The following is a 16692-nucleotide window of genomic DNA, read 5'->3' as shown; positions in this document are numbered from 1 at the left end:
CCAGCTCGTTGCTGTTCAAGATAATCGCTGTAAAATACTCGGAATTATATTCGTTATTTCTAAAAACAACTAAATGTTTTATTTCATGTCTGGGAAGACGCCGCAGAATTGCTTAAAGGGTGTATAATTTCGCAATAGCTTTATACCATTCGTGAGAACGGAACGGAAATTGCCGTCATTTGATAAATCGGTCACCGTTTTGTAAGTTTAGGTAGCAAGTCACTGATTTTGCTAAAAGTGCATTGAATCATTATCAGTCGCATGGTCGTCATCATTGATTAAATGATCATATATGTGTTCGGCTGACGAGCTGTTTTTTTTTCTAATAAGATTTGTTATTAACGGTCACCATTCTGTAAGTTTTAGGTGGCAAGTATCACAGATTCTGCTAAAAGTGCATTCGATCACTATCAGTTACAAGGTCATCATTAATTAACTGATTACATGTTCAGCCGCTTTTATGATATATGATATATGATGCTCGTATTTCCTCCACTCCTTACAGTACTGTCAGCCAACCCATACGTCAAACCCATCGAAGTTTGCAAATCCATCAACTGTCTTTCGTTACTCATTTCATTTCATTTCATTTCGTTTATTGTAACTTTGTACAAAGCACAGTATACAAATATCGTTCATGTAATACATAATATAATATAGTGGCAATACATACATACATATATATATATATATATATATATATATATATATATATATATATATATATATATATATATATATATATACATACACATACACATACATACATATATACATATACATACATATATATATATACATATACATACATATATATACATATATACACACATACACATATATATACATATATATATATATATATATATATATATATACATATATATATATATATATATATATATATATATATATATATATATATATATATATATATATATATATATATATATATATATATATATATATATATATATATATATAGTGTAGTATTTAGTAATCTAGTAATTTAGGGGGATACATCATGGAGGTTCAAAGGCTGCTTTCAGAAACTTACATAATTTGACAAGAGTATTTTTTGGGGAATTGAAAAGGGTTATCAGTTTATAATGACTAGGTCTTGTTAAACAGAATTGTGGTAAGCACTGTGATCTTAGAATTGTATATAAGTATTAGTATCTCATTTTTTCTTCAATTTTTATATAACATGTATATGAAGCGATGTACGTACTATTTAGATAATGATTAATTAATAGTGGGTTAATAATGATAATAATGATAAAGTTATGATACAGTTATAAGTATTTGATGGCGTTATGACCAAAGGAGGGATTCCCTGAGTTTAAATATTTTAGTAGTGCAGCGCATTGATAAGAGGATAGATGATATTAATGAAGTTTATGATAGTAGAAGCTTGATAATAATTTGGCAGTATTTTATGGTAAGTCTGCAAACACTGACGGGTGAAGAACTAATCATGACGTCACATGTAATACCTCTAGAATCGTTGAGATTCTACGGTAGAGCTATCGATGAATGGATGGAAAAAATAAAACTTTTAGCTAATCACGAGATAATCAAAGGATGGGAAGTTCTTTCTTATACCTACGATTTTTCCCCGTTGCAGCGAAACCACGTATTGCCTCGAAAAAAGAACCAAATACATGATATATTATATATACCAAAATACTTCGCGCCTATGCGGGCGCATTCATTTTTCTTCGAATTACGAAGTATCGCTTTCTCTTTCTCTCTCTCTTCATTTCTATTTGCTTTAATAACATCAAATATGAAAATAAATATGCATTTATAAATATATATGTATATATACACGTGTATTAATACATCATAAGCTGTAGATCGGTATCGGAAGCGACCGCCGCACCAGGCGAATAGTTCTCACTCGAGGCTGTTGTGGATTAAATAACTGCCATATCAAAAACTCTAGTTAGCGCGTTAGGTGGGCAAATTAATAATAGTCTCGTTAGAAATCAGTTCATAGTAGTTTGGTCACCTTTTTAGCGGTGATGTGAATTTTCAATCTTGAACTTCAAGTTTTCTCGATAACTTTATTAAGTAAAATCAATCATCGAGAGTAAAATTATGATTATGAGTAAAATTATGATTAGATACTAATGACGACCTTCTCATTCTCAATAACTTCAACGATTCGGTAAAATTATGATTAGTTACTAATAACGACCTTCTCATTCTCGATAACTTCAACGATTCAGTAAAATTATGATTAGTTACTAATGACGACCTTCTCATTCTCAATAACTTCAACGATTCGGTAAAATTATGATTAGTTACTAATAACGACCTTCTCATTCTCAATAACTTCAACGATTCAGTAAAATTATGATTATATAGTTACTAATAAAGACCTTCTTATTTGCGATAACTTTTACCACTCAGTAAAAGTATGGTCCCATTGAAATTTCGACTCGTCTCATTTCTCGAAAATCTCTACTCGCCTAAAGCAACGTTAAACATGTGCCTTGTAGGCTGAAAAACTTTCCAATCCGCTTAGCTAATTTGAATTTCAAAATTTCTTCCCGATACTTAATCTAGTGCGCGCATACAAAAATTAATTGTTGTTTTGACAACCCCGTCACCGGCTGTCAGTCGCACTGTACTCCAGGTAAAGCTTAGGCCATCTTAGAGAAATTATTTTGAAAATTGTATATATTTGTTAACTTTAAACCCACACAATTTTACATCTGTTATTTAACAAATTAACCAGAAGAGTTCAAGCGGCTTAAAGAGCTATGTGATTTGTGTAGCGATTCTAAATTAATGAATTAGTATTATTATCATCATTTAGAATTAGGAGAGACCATCATCGTATCAGCCTCTGTGAATGAAAAAAAGAAATTGTGCGTAAACACATAAACACATAAAAATTTTTGAAAAATATCTCTCACAATCCGGAGAACCTGGTGAATTAACAACAGTTCGACGTTTGATTCGGTCGTTTTTTAAAAGGAGATTAGAAATGGTTGATCTTTAATCCGTCGCTCAGCAGTTGGGTTTATCTGCGGTGTTCCCACGGTAGCGGGTTACTGCAACACTGCTACATCGCTGAACATACAACACACTCATAAAATATAAAGAGATAAATATATATAAATGTATTTATTTATGACTTGATACCTATCTCTCTAAAGACGACCAGGTGAACGCAACCATCTCTCTCTCTTCCATATTTTCTTTCGTCTTAGTTTTCGGTTACAGTTCTGACTTTGTTTAATCGAGCGCGCGCGCGATCTCTTGATAATGTGGCCCGAGTTTTGTGTTGATATAATGTCGGAGCAAATACCGATGCGATTCTCTCTCCTTTAAATAGCGAAAAATAGACGCGTGATATACGAGATGAAACAACCAACCAACTTATATGTAATACTAACTAACGTGTGCGAAACACATTTTTGAATTAACCTTGTCCTGAAAGTGGGTTTAGGCATCAATATATAAAAAATGGCATGGCCAGAATGTGGGGTTAGGCCTATACATCCGTGATGAAAAAATGGCATTTCTGATTTGTCCCAAAATGAAATAGCGTTTGCGTCATAATCAAGATAATAAATCAAGATCTTTCGACCGTTTTATTGGGTGTGGTCTTGACATCATAAAGAAAATATCTTGGAGGTATTGATATTAATCTAGGCTTTATACAAGCGATGGAATGACGAAGAAAATCTGCATGATGTAGAGCATGTTGATATCTAATCAAAACTAATGTTTCGATTAAAGTGAAAATTGACGATTTCTAAATATTGTCGCGTTCGAAAAACCCGAGAATCAGCAACAAAATTCGGCGTTTCATTTCCTTTATAATGATGCAAGCAAGTGACAGCAGCGATTATTGATATCTGATCATAAACTTGTGTTTCAAAAAAAAGTGAAAATTTACGCAACACCTCTTGGGACGGACTCAAAACGGCGCGAAGGAGCTGGAAACTTCTTGATTACGACATTAATATGATGCGTATAAACCTATATTTTAATGCGTATGATTTGAACATAGTTTACTGTTCACCGTCTGGAGAAACTGCGCGCATTGACAACCCTGGATGTTCGGATTGTTTGTACGATATTCGACGACATTATTATTAATATTAATTAACAGTAAATATTTCCTGGAAATTATAATTAGGAATCGTCGTTGGAGAACCTTTTAGTTCAATGTATACGGCTTCCTAGTTCTGTCGGCGTGAAGCTCATAATGAACTCAGTTATCTGCCATTGTTAATGATCTTGTCTGAAAGGTAGCTTTTAGAAATCTGCTCCATTTGTTTCGCTTCGAAGAAGTTGTTCCGTTTGTGTACGAAGCGCGTGAAAAAAACTCAAATTTGTCGTTCAGCAAGAAACTTTGAAACTTTGTTTTATCATTATCAAGCATAACTAACATTTTGCCAATAATATACGGTTGAAGCCGCTTAATTCGGATCATTCGGAACCAACAAAATTCATCCGGTTTACGGAAAATCGGAAAGTCATTTTCTTGTATATTAATGAACAAATGGACTGCAAATATCGTCCGGATTAGACAGAAATTCGTGTTTAGCCGATCCGAATTAAGCGTGTTTCACTATGTTATCTCTAGACTTATACAGCACCTTATTCCTTCACCCAGCAGTGGTTGGCCAACTGGTCACCACAGAAGCTTTCAAACGTTACCAACCGATACAATGCTGTGTGGCCTAGTGGTTAACGTGCGAACTTTGAATTCTTGAGCTTTCGGGTTCAAATCCTGATTTTGCCTTTTGCATTGCTTTTTTTTTGTAAATACGTTGGACTTAGATGGATAAACCATTTGCACCTCCGGGGCTGTCTACTTTGGAATACTAGGTTGCCATTTGATATCACTTTATAGGCCGCATTATACATTTATATCTCCCAGGTATACCTTTGTTTGCAGCGTGTAAAGTACAGTTTATCTATTTATGATGGATATTTTCTAGGCCTCAGTTTTGCCTAGGTTCAGGTTCTATTTGCGGTTGATCTATTTAGAATTCCGTTTCAGGTATAACATGTAGGAATAAAAGAAATGAAACAATTTTTCCGAATGTTCATGCAGCTATTTCCGTGTAGTTTTCTTTCCCATTCTCGATAACTTCAACCATTCAGTAAAGTTATGATTAGTTACTAATGATGACCTTCTCATTCTCGATAACTTCAACGATTCAGTTAAATTATGATTAGTTACTAATTGCGACCTTCTCATTCTAAATAACTTCAACGATTCAAAAAAATTATGATAAGTTACTAATGACGACCTTCTCATTCTCGATAACTTCAACGATTCAGTTAAATTATGATTAGTTAGTAATGACGACCTTCTCATTCTCGATACCTTCAACGATTCTGTTAAATTATGATTAGTTACTAATTGCGACCTTCTCATTCTAAATAACTTCAACGATTCAATAAAATTATGATTAGTTACTAATGACGACCTTCTCATTCTCGATAACTTCAACGATTCAATAAAATTATGATAAGTTACTAATGACGACTTTTCCTTTTTTTATTTTCAGACTATAATCACGATGGCGTTATCGAGTGGAAAGATTTTCAAGAGACTATCGAGGTAAGATATGAATGCAAAACTGATGATTTATCGAACACGTTTCTGTCCCATTTGAACTTTTCAATTTTCACGGATTTTACTGATTTTCTTTGGTGTTAATGAATTTTTTTAGAAAGTGTGTAAATTGCATCACTGGGAACTGAACGGAAGTAAACACAAGTCGGGCTTGGCTGTGTTGAGAACTGTTTGGGACGGCCTCCAACTACTTGCCGACAAAAACAAGGTACATAAACCCGGTTGATGTCCAAGTCGTTACCGATCTTGCATGGTCTTTCATAGGACCAATGCTCTGACAGAAACTGGACGCGATGGCATTGGCCTCCTCCTCGGTGTATCAATCCTCGATAAATAAGATGCATGCTTATGAGTATGACTTCGCTAAAAGTGGCCTATAGTCGAGGACTGTTTATAATACATACGGATTTTATTAAATTGGGTTGTTTTGTGAAATTCCGGCCACGCTGCGCATGTGCAGTGATACAAACTATTTCTATGTGTTTGATATTTCATTATCTGAAAACGATTGATCGCAAATACGTAGAGCTCGAAGAAATAATTCTTGGGCTATTCCAATTTTGATTGTTAGAGGAGTAAATGAGAAAAAATGAAGGCATTGGTTGCTTCACTTTGGTATAGAATTGCACAATCACTTTGTCATGCTCCATGTTTGCCACGGATTCAGCATGAAGTATCTCCTAATTTTGGCATGAGTATAATTTGTTTTTGGCAGAATTTCTTTATGCGCTATATCATGAAACGTGTTTTACATGTTTCATTGGAAATAAACTCAGTTGAAAGCGGAATCAGTATCAACTTTGTCGTTCTTGTTTACCTTTTTGTCGATGATGCATATCAGACATCATTACAAATACTTGATTTTAAATTCTCACATTTTGTCCACTTTAACAGGACCTACAGGTTACGAAAGAAGAGTGGTTCACTATGTGGTCCGAGTGTTTGGATCAGTATCGCAAGAATCAAACGTTACCCGACTGGCAAACGAATTATATGAACTTTTTCTTCGAGGTAACGGACACATCAGGTAAGTTAGTAACTGACACGTCCCTTAGCAGTTGTTGAGACCACAAACAATGGATAACGGTCTTAGTCAACCATTCCTTTACGTACTTGGAATTGATTCGGCAATTTCAAAATATCACACACGGAAAGATGTCTTACATCGAGGCGCCATATTGGTTTCAAAAAAACATTAAGTGATTTACATAACGAACCCTCGAAGTTGTAAACCCCATGATTACCTTTCTTAGTGGTATATGGCAAGTTTCCAATGTTGGTTGGCGTACAAACTAAGGCAATCTAAGAGAAATTTCTAGAAATATCATTAAGCTATTCAGTAGATCGTACACACCCCCGACCCCTCGCTGACGTCACTGGTGCCTATATCCATATTCAGGGAATTTATTATCGAATGTTGTTTGATTTTCAGGTGACAACGTCATCGACAAGGAAGAATACACGATTGTGTATGAAACATTTGGGTTGAGTAAAGACGCTTGCCACAACGCCTTCAAAGTTATCTCCGATGTAAGTCCTTTTTGGAATAGTTCGCCAAAAGACAACATAGCCTGGTTTTACAGACTGGTATGACCTTTAATACGGGGGCGACCTTAATTCATTTTCAAATTAGTGAGCCCGCGGGTTGAAGGTAGAACCGGTCTATAAAACCAGGCCCTGAGTTTTATCATCTTTGCTCATTGTAACACTTCCCATATTCCTAATGGCGTAATTTTCTGCCGTTTCTTTTTCAGAACGGAGGAAAATTAGTGACACGCGAAGAATTCAAAAATCTATGGATTCAGTTTTCCGTGTCCGACAACCCATCTGATCGAGGAAACTCACTGTTCGGGGTTTTATAGATGAACTCTCAAAACGCAGAATCAAACCCTCCATTACAATCAATAAACTCCACGAATGAGTGTCAATACTTTTAAACTTTCTTTCTTAAAAAAAAAAAAACTACCCAGAAACCCGAGAACGTTCGTACCATGAGTACAATACATTTTGTGTTTGTTTGTACATCATAATTGTAAAGTCCAGGTCGATGAAAATGTTGAGTGAAATGTTACACGGATTTGGTATCGTAGTGAGAATTGTGAAGTCCTGGGTTAACGTGGCCTAATGTGGGCCAATGTGACACTCATAGCTCCAGCCCTTGAAGAGGCAATTTTATCAGATCGTCGAAGCAGCGATTAAACGATTGAATGAAGATTCCATTTCGTGAAATGTAACAGCACGACGCCCAGAACGACGCCATGAAGATGATATTGTGACACCACCGTATCGTAATGTGTCCACCGCCCGCAAGACATGCATTTCAACCTGACCCGTACCGTATCGCTCACTGGCATTTGGGTCAAAGTGTCGGAATAATTCCACAGTCAGCCAGAATCAATGAACAATTTCGAAAATAAAAGCTATCTCGGTTAAAAGCCAAATGTACGCACATCTTTGCTTAAGTTCGTCTCCACCAGCTTAGCACCAGATGGCGGATTTGTAGACTAGTATATGAACAGATTTCGTGCCAAGGAAATAAAAACAACAAGATTGAAGTAGAGAATTAATAATGACCACATAATGCGAACGCGAGCTATGGGCTACAGATTTACAAGCCCGCAATGGTGATATAATAACCAGTCAAACTTTGGTTTTCCAAATTAATGTCTTAGTTCAATTTTTAAATGAAAAAGAATTACATGTATTTGCAGAAAATTGGTGATTTTAGAAAATGGTTTTAATGACGTATCATATGACTGCGATTTTGTAGTATGGTTAGGTTATTGAAGAAATCGTCATTGGCTGTTAAGAGGTCAATAGTGGGGTTGTCTAATTTGCAATTGTAACAATACCTATGATGTGTGTACAACCGTTTTTCAAAAATGACCGCTTAAAATCGATCGAACAGATCAATACGTTCATTGAAAAGATTCTGGGTCGAAGTTGGTATAATACAGATCTTAAAATCTAGTTCATCGAGTTGTTATTCAAAGAAGGCCCGATTTGCCATTCATACATAGATTGAATGATCATTCTATATGTTGCTTCTCTGCGTTCAATCAGGTCGCAGTTTGGTGCGCGAAAAATGATGTAAAATGTGAAGATTTGCTCAAATACTCCTAGTATGATTTCTACTATAATTTCGAAACGGTGAGTAAATAATTACCTAGATAATTAGTAGGCTACTTGACCAAAAGGGTCTAACTACAGTTTAGGCCAGCTTCCCACTATGCGGCGCCTGTGTTACTGAGGATTGGCTAGGTACATTTCAACCATTGGAACACTGAAACTGATGTCGCTGCCAGAAAGACAATTTGTTGAAGATAGTTTAGATTTAAAAAAATAGTAGGCAAGAAGTTGGGCTACTTCAGATTGCCGGGATTTTAAGAACAGCATAATCTAGGCTAATTTATGTTACTTGATTTATAAATTCAATTAAGACCCAGCCTAAAGAAACAAAAGCCAATCCCATTTACTACTAAACTAGGTTTATCTACATTAGACCGAGGCGAAGGGAGGTACCCGGCAGTGGTACCACTCTGAACCTACGTGTAACGACACATTAGTACGTATCACACGAAACTTACGATTAAATTATTTAGCAATGAAATTTAAAGAAAAAGTACCGAACATATAATTACTACATATAAGCATTTGATTATCAATGGCAGTTGCCCTGACGCGGTATCACTGTGAACCACGGTGAAATCGTATCACAAACTGTTTTCGAGTAATACCTGACGAGTGAAAAATGTTCTTGTTTAACTAAATTCATGTAACTTTTGAATGATTTTTGAGTCAATTATAAAAACATGAAATTTGTACCGATGTTGATATAAATGTATGCTTAGAAATAGAAGGGTACAAAGAAACTAGTGGAACGCGGGATAGATTTAATGTTTCTATTAGTTAATAGATGGCGTGTGTGTGTGCAATTCGAGTGTATATTTCTAACCTCTGAAAAACTATTTTCTGTCTTTTTATCAACCGTATTAAGATTTCTGACCCTTATTTGTTGTTGAATTAATAAAACCACAATTTCCAAAGAATCACGATTTTCCAAATTTGTTCCCAAATGTTCGTTGTTTATTCTCCTTTTGTTCTTTTCTCTTCTTCCTCGGTCGCAGTCATTTCGATAAAAATCTGGAATTGTCAAAATTGGTTGAGAATCTTCATACGATATTAGTGAAAAAAAGACACTTTGGATTAACATGTAGCGAGCTCCAATGCCCGATGCCAGCAGAGAGTGATACGTTTTCATATTTGTTAACGGTAAGTGTTATTTGATGCACAAGTTCTCGCAAAATCCAATCCGACCTCCATTCACTAAGGAAGATAGTTGCTTTGTTCAGCGGACGTCACCGTTATAGTTAGGACATAGGATACTGAAAGATGGTGCGAGGGCCGGGCATCACGAATACGTTGTTATCTGAACGACTATCAGACGCCTTTGGTATCTGCATTGTATCTACTTACATCATCTTGCTTTCTTGCCGCGATCATACGGAGACGATTTGGCCCGGCTCTAGTTAGCACGGATCAAGCCCGAGTAAAACTGTTTAGCGGGTCTAGTTTGGTCCTAGCCAAAATTGCTCGTGCGATCACCTGGACGTCACTGTTTCCTTTGGAAAAATAGAAAGCCCTATCGGGGTCGATGAAGATGTAAACCATTAAATGCGAGAACGTGAGTTGCATTTGTTTCATTAGAATTTTTAGATAAATGTAGGGCCTAGGGGAAAAGTGGAAGGAAAATGACAAAGGTATAGTGGGTTTTCAATGTTTTTGAAGAAAGACATGCAATTTCCAAGGGGATGAGCGCCAAATTTGCAGGTTATAAGGATCTTTATCTTGACGAAAAGGACAACCTAAATTGAAAGGCTTGGGCCAGGACTCCCGAGACCAACCTCTAAATCCGCCCGGACCTTTCGGAGATCTAGATATTGCAAAATTGCAAGAAAATGCAAGTAGGACACATGAAACAGGACTTAATAAAGCGCTTGACGTGTTTATTCATATAACAAATGATATTGAGATCCTGTTTTTATTTCATTGTTTTCATATAACGTATCATCGATCAATCAATCAACCAGTTTTACATAATATCATGGGCGGGGCTTAACATGCAAAATAGACTATACAATATTCGATTGGCAATTGAAAGAAAGAGTAAACAAATACATTATTTTGAATATATTCAGGCGAGGAATTATTGAACTAATGATATTGAAATTATCTGCGCACACATTAACATCGTTCATTTAGACCATTTTTGACCTATCGAGGTATGAACATCTTTGCTTTTTTGTTCAAAATTTCAATTTTTCTATTTTCTTAATCGATTTGGGGAGAAAATCGTAGAACTCCGTAGTATGGCTTTTTCTTAACGATCATCTTTACCCTTAACTTATATAGTTCTTGCATTGCTTCATTGAACTTCCGTCATCTCGATTTTCAAAGTCAGAATACAGGCTAGGTTCACCATTGATAAAACACTAAATCCGAGAAAATTATGAAGTCAGAAAATGTTTCCTAGAGCAGGTTGTTTACTCACGTTTTGACTTTATACTTTATACAAATAGTCATCTTCAGGAATACGTTGAATAAACTACTAGTTCAAGGAAACATTTTCGGACTTTATTATTTTCTGGTCTTTATTGCGGGATTCTCGTTACATTACAGGCTAGGCTTCCGGTATACGAATTATCTAGGTACCTTTTTTCTGGCAAAGAAAGTTCCATTTCAATCTTTCTTTTCATTTTGTAAAAAAATCACATTCATACGTAGATAAGGGAACTATTTCTTATACGGAGGACTACAGGTATTATGGAAGACCTAAGTACATATATATATAAACATCTAAAATCTAAAAGCATCACTTGAATATCAAGACACATCCGTCTTTGGGCCTTGATCTCTCATAAAATGTTCGACTCAATTTAATCTTCGTTTCAATTCAAGTGTTATGATGTAAACGAGCTTCTTTAAGTAACTTCGAATTTAGATTACACACGTTATCGTTTTCAGTAACATATGCATTTTGTTAGGCGTTGAGATCAAAGTCTATTTTTTCTCGTGCTCGTGTGGCCTTTTTGTGACGTTGATCACTACTAAACATTCTAATTTTATCGATATCGTTAAGCACCATCGAATAAGATAAGCTATTAATCGTAATTTACACCGTAACATGTAATAATGCTAAACGAGTTAAAAACCTTCCGATGAGGTCAGAATTAATATCGGGACTCGAACCCACCTGGCAAGGTTGTTGCGTACCCTGACTTAATCCAACTATGTGTAAAAGTAGCACCAATTGTAATATATACTAAATTATTCAAATTAAACTACTGTCGCGTGACGTACGAATACTGAATACCGGGTACATCAGATTCATTTTCATCGGAAAGAAGATTTCGAAAAATCTGAGCGAAAACGTTAATGAAATTCGCTCAGATTAAGATTCAAGGTCCGGTTTTATAGATTGGTATTATCTTTAACTTGGGGGTTAACACGATCCCGTTTCAGTTGGGCTAGCTCCCAGGTTAAAGATAAAACCTGTCTAAAACTAGCCCGAGGGGATTTAAACGATTAATGCACCGGTTTATTGTATTATCAAACATCAGCATCACCGCATTTAAAGATGATCCTGGATCACATTTTCTAGAAGGCTTCATATCGCTATATGAATTTAAAAAGGGGGTAGCTACTCAGTAGGCTGTTGATATTTTTCGGATATTTATCTATAGAGCTTGCCTTCTTTTCTGGAAGTGTCACAACATCAATTTATTTAAGGCATCATTCGCTTTCTTGGAACGAACGGCCTATATCAATAGATGCCATTCGTGCATCTTCATGGCCGCTTTTCTTCAGTTCATTGTATCACCGATTATTTTGATGATGCTTAAAGGTTCACATTTTCTAGAAGGCATTATATAGACTACACGAATTAAAAAGAGGGTACTCTAGTCGGTAGGATGATGATGATGATGATGATGATGATGATGATGATGATGATGATGATGATGATGATGATGATAATATCTTTGAGATATTTATTCATGGAGCTTCCCTTCTTTTCTGGAAGTGTAACAACATCAAGTTATCTAAGGCATCATTCACTTTCTTGGAACGAACGGCCTATATCAATAGATGCCATTAAGGATCACATTTTCTAGAAGGCTTTATATACACTACACAAATTAAAAAAAGGGGGACTCTACTCGGTAGGAGGAGGATGATGATGATGATGATATCTTTGAGATATTCATTTATGGAGCTTCCCCTCTTTTCTGGAAGTATCAACACATCAAGTTATTTAAGGCATCATTCACTTCCATGGAACGAACGGGCTATATAATCAATAGTTCCATTCGAAGTATATCTTCTTGGCCACTTTTCTTCACGTTGTCGATATTCAGACGAAAGCACCGGCGGTAGAATTTCCGGATATCATTAGTTTCTGTTTGTACGTACACGTGGCTCTGTTCGTCGTCGTGGTCGACGACACTGTTGAATTGTTCTGTGTAGGTGGCGACACGTGTCGTAGCGAATCGTCGAACGTAATCCGCTGTAAGGACGGCGGATGGACTCGTTTCGAGAACGAGCCGCCCCTGTTTTTAGTCTTATCCGCGGATGACGTGTGATTTTGTTGAGAGTGTCCCGGTTTATGATTCGGCCAGAACGACACGTTTTTCGTCGGGCTACTCACTAGTATTGTCGTATAGATGTTCTTGCGACTAGGCGGGCTCGGTAACCTCAAACGGGCTATCTGCTCGTCGCGTAGCGTCCGTGCAGCTTCCGCTTCCGACGACGAAATATCGTTCGTTTTAGTACCACCGGCCGCCGCCGATGATGATTTATGGCGCTGATGCTGCTTTTTCATGATAGCGCCATCTTTTAGTAAGAGTATCCACGCTGCTCGCGCGCGATCGTCTAATATGCAACGCACTAGAAACATGCATAGTCCTTGTAGGGAGTTTGTAGCACAGAAAATATACTGGAATAAAGGCGTTTCCGAGCCGAATACAAACATCCCGAATACCCAGGATAATCCGACTAACATGGCGACAGTCAGCGCCCCCAATACGTGCGTTATGGTGACAGTATCCCCCGCGTAGGACGAGGAATGACGCTTCGGTTTGGCTAGGAAGCGTATCGACATGACGGAGGCGACCGACATGATCGTCATTACCAGACAGTACGGCACCAACACGGTGAAATAGTAAACCCAAGAGCGCTTAGCAATCACCAGACATCTGTAACAAGAAGAATTATACGCATGATATATTTCTAACTTTTAGATACAGGCATCTGTAACGAGAATAGACAGTTGAGAAACACATTTTTAACTGATAAAATCACAAGGTGGCAATTTTTGAATGGTTTACAGAAAAGCTGTAACTGATCTTCTTTTCTTAGTTAAAGGAAGGTAATTGTACTGAAAGTAGATGATATGTTTTGCCATAAGAATTTGAAATTTTCGATCAGTATTCACGTTTTAGTTAGTTGATCGACTTCGTAACTGGACATGTCCACAGCTACGGTCGTACCCACAATAGCCACTGGTAAACCTGCAATGAAAGAGGATAGATACTTTAAATGATTCGCAGAGGAGCCGTGTAGAATAGATACGAAACAAGTAGTATTGATAAATGGTTAACTATCTCATTTGACGCAAGAACTTTCGCTACTAGTGGATAGTGACCTCATCAGGTGAATGAGTGATTAAGCCTGATGAAGCCATACTATTCACTAGTAGTAAAAGCTCGAGCAAAAATAATAGTAACCATTATAGCACTACCTGTATCGATGTATATACTTTAAAACACTGGTAATTCATGTTATCGAAGTGGTGCTTTAGAAAGGTTGTCCCTCCATCAGAGCTAACAGGGTAAGACCTGATGTCTCTCCAATTTTTAGGACTAAACCAAACTTGTTGCGACGCTTTCCTGCAGTTTTATTGGTAAAGCCTTTTTGTCTGCGTTCTCTCCTGTCACAATCCGTCAGACGATTCGCATGACATGTACAATGCATTTTGGTCACGTTCGTTTTCCACATGTGGAGGCGTGTGGAGCTAATTTTACTGTAGATTCGTCAATGTTTCCTTTCATTTTGTCGACGATCCTTTTTTTCTCATCGTAATGTTTATTTGATGCGCTGACTACAGACCTGTTTCATGACATGTTTCGTTTTTACGTCCCGATGTCAACCAAGCTTCAGCGGAGACTTAAGAATATTTGCTTTTCCTTGTTTGCTCCAAGGTCATGTAGTCAAATATCTATACCACTCATTAATTGACCGAAAAAGAATTAAAAGCTTTTTTCCAATCGTTTATTTTAATTTGGAAACGTCTCGGTAGACGTCTAGTAACGTCCACTTATTTCTTCAACTTCGTGTCAAACTTATAAAATCAGGTTTCTCATCCGTTACCTTTGTTTGTTCCTTTGTCTACTAAAGTTTTCCTCCCATTTGTTGACTGTAACAAACTTTCCGACTAGTCTCGTTATCGTGTCTAAGTTATCGTGTTTTTTTTCTTACTTCAGACTCGACGTTTGAAATCAATCTCGCCTCGTGTCTAGACACATCTATTTCCAATTTATACTTTTCATCTAACGCGATGTTTTTTTTGCCCACCGTCTTCCAGCAGCGCTCCACTCAACCAGTAGTTCTTCCGATGTTGATCTTTTTTTCGCCAATATTTGTCTATACTTTACTTTCGTGACTCGTCGATGTTTTCTTCTAGTCTCCTGTTGTTATCACGCGTTACCGACGTCGTAATTGGAGACGACTTTTTTGACCACTAATGCGTCGCACAAGGCAACAGCGTCGCGTACAAGACTCCCTGTGACCATCTTTGTTAACTACGCCTAGAGCGCGATGAAGTGAATGATATTTTCGTTATAGACACCATGGCTGTTAACCACTTGATGTTTAGGGGATACTGTGGGTCACTATCGCTACCATTGTTGACCACTGAGCGCTCAGAAAGAGAAAGTGTGTCACCTTGGTTACTATTGTTGACCACTTGGCTCTCAGAAAGAGATAGTATGTCACATTGGCTACTATTGTTGACCACTTGGTCGCTTGGCTGTCAGAAGTAGATATTATGTCACTGGTCATACTGCTGACCACTTGGCTTTACGGTAAAAAAAGAAAGTTTCTCGGCTTGGCTACTATTGTTGACCACTTGGTCGCTTGGCTGTCAGAAGTAGATATTATGTCACTGGTCATACTGCTGACCACTTGGCTTTACGGTAAAACAAGAAAGTTTCTCGCTTTGGTTACTATTGTTGACCTCTCGTCAGAAGGTAATGGAGATAGCGAGCGGATTGTCGTTATAACCACGCACTACTGTCGCTTCGGGGAGATTAACTTGCTGTGGTCACTACCAGAATGAGTAAGAGATGGGTTTTTGTTTACTTGGTCAGTTTTCATTTTCTTTCATTTCCTGCTGTCGGACGCACGTGACTCGGCCGTTAAACGAGTCCGCATATTGCGTCCATCAGTATTCTAATAGCGTGCCGTGTGTATAGAGCAGACGCCGACTGATAACACGTATCCGGTAGGAGGATCGGAATAAAAACCGGCAACTGAGTGGACAGCTACAAAAATTCTATCGGTAGCATACTGCATGTTTCTGTTTGAGGTGAAAGGGTACTGCCGTTTGATTTACCGATATTAGCATGACAAATGTCGTAAGCTCTTCGCTGTACATATTTATCAAAAAGGTCGCAAGTCCAGTACGACCATCTTCCTCGGCGTGAGATAAGAATAAAAATAACCGCTGAATTGGTCCGCTTTTTGCTTTTTGCTGAATAAGGCAAAGCTTATCACGGAAAGAGTACGTCCAGCATCGTGAACTTGGTATGAATCGAGCTAGTTTTACAGTTCTCTTTTACTGCAGGACGTGGGGGGACGTATATTGGTCGTCGCTACCCGGTAGTAACGTTGACCAAGTCGTTGATAATCTGAGAAGGTCCAAATTAATCATACTTTTACTGAATCTTTGAAATTATCGAGAATGAGAAGGTCGCCATTAGTAGCTAATCATGATGATTTTACTGAATTGTTGAATTTATTGCTAA

The 16692-nt window shown here is 37.2% G+C and overlaps 1 protein-coding gene across 2 annotated transcripts in view; it reads left to right on the top strand.

Moving 5' to 3' along the window:
• The window catches only part of LOC141914323 (sarcoplasmic calcium-binding proteins I, III, and IV-like), a 119192-nt gene that overhangs the window by 10445 nt on the left and 92055 nt on the right, over positions 1-16692 (top strand). The window contains exons 2-7 of one of the 2 annotated variants that reach the window (XR_012620773.1): positions 5544-5596; positions 5709-5819; positions 6506-6638; positions 7044-7141; positions 7366-8761; positions 9739-9883. Coding sequence is in view for 1 of the 2 variants with exons in the window: in XM_074805598.1 (XP_074661699.1) it covers positions 5544-5596; positions 5709-5819; positions 6506-6638; positions 7044-7141; positions 7366-7473 (503 nt within the window). In the remaining variant the exon portion in view is untranslated. Of the gene's footprint in view, positions 1-5543; positions 5597-5708; positions 5820-6505; positions 6639-7043; positions 7142-7365; positions 9667-9738; positions 9884-16692 lie in introns of those variants that run through there. The other variant, XM_074805598.1, reaches the window with a different exon arrangement.

This window comes from Tubulanus polymorphus, chromosome 12 (assembly GCF_964204645.1).
Source record: "Tubulanus polymorphus chromosome 12, tnTubPoly1.2, whole genome shotgun sequence".
NCBI lineage: Eukaryota > Metazoa > Nemertea > Palaeonemertea > Tubulaniformes > Tubulanidae > Tubulanus > Tubulanus polymorphus.
The sequence above is the reverse complement of the archived record's forward strand: the minus strand, read 5'-3'. Positions and strand labels throughout refer to the sequence as shown.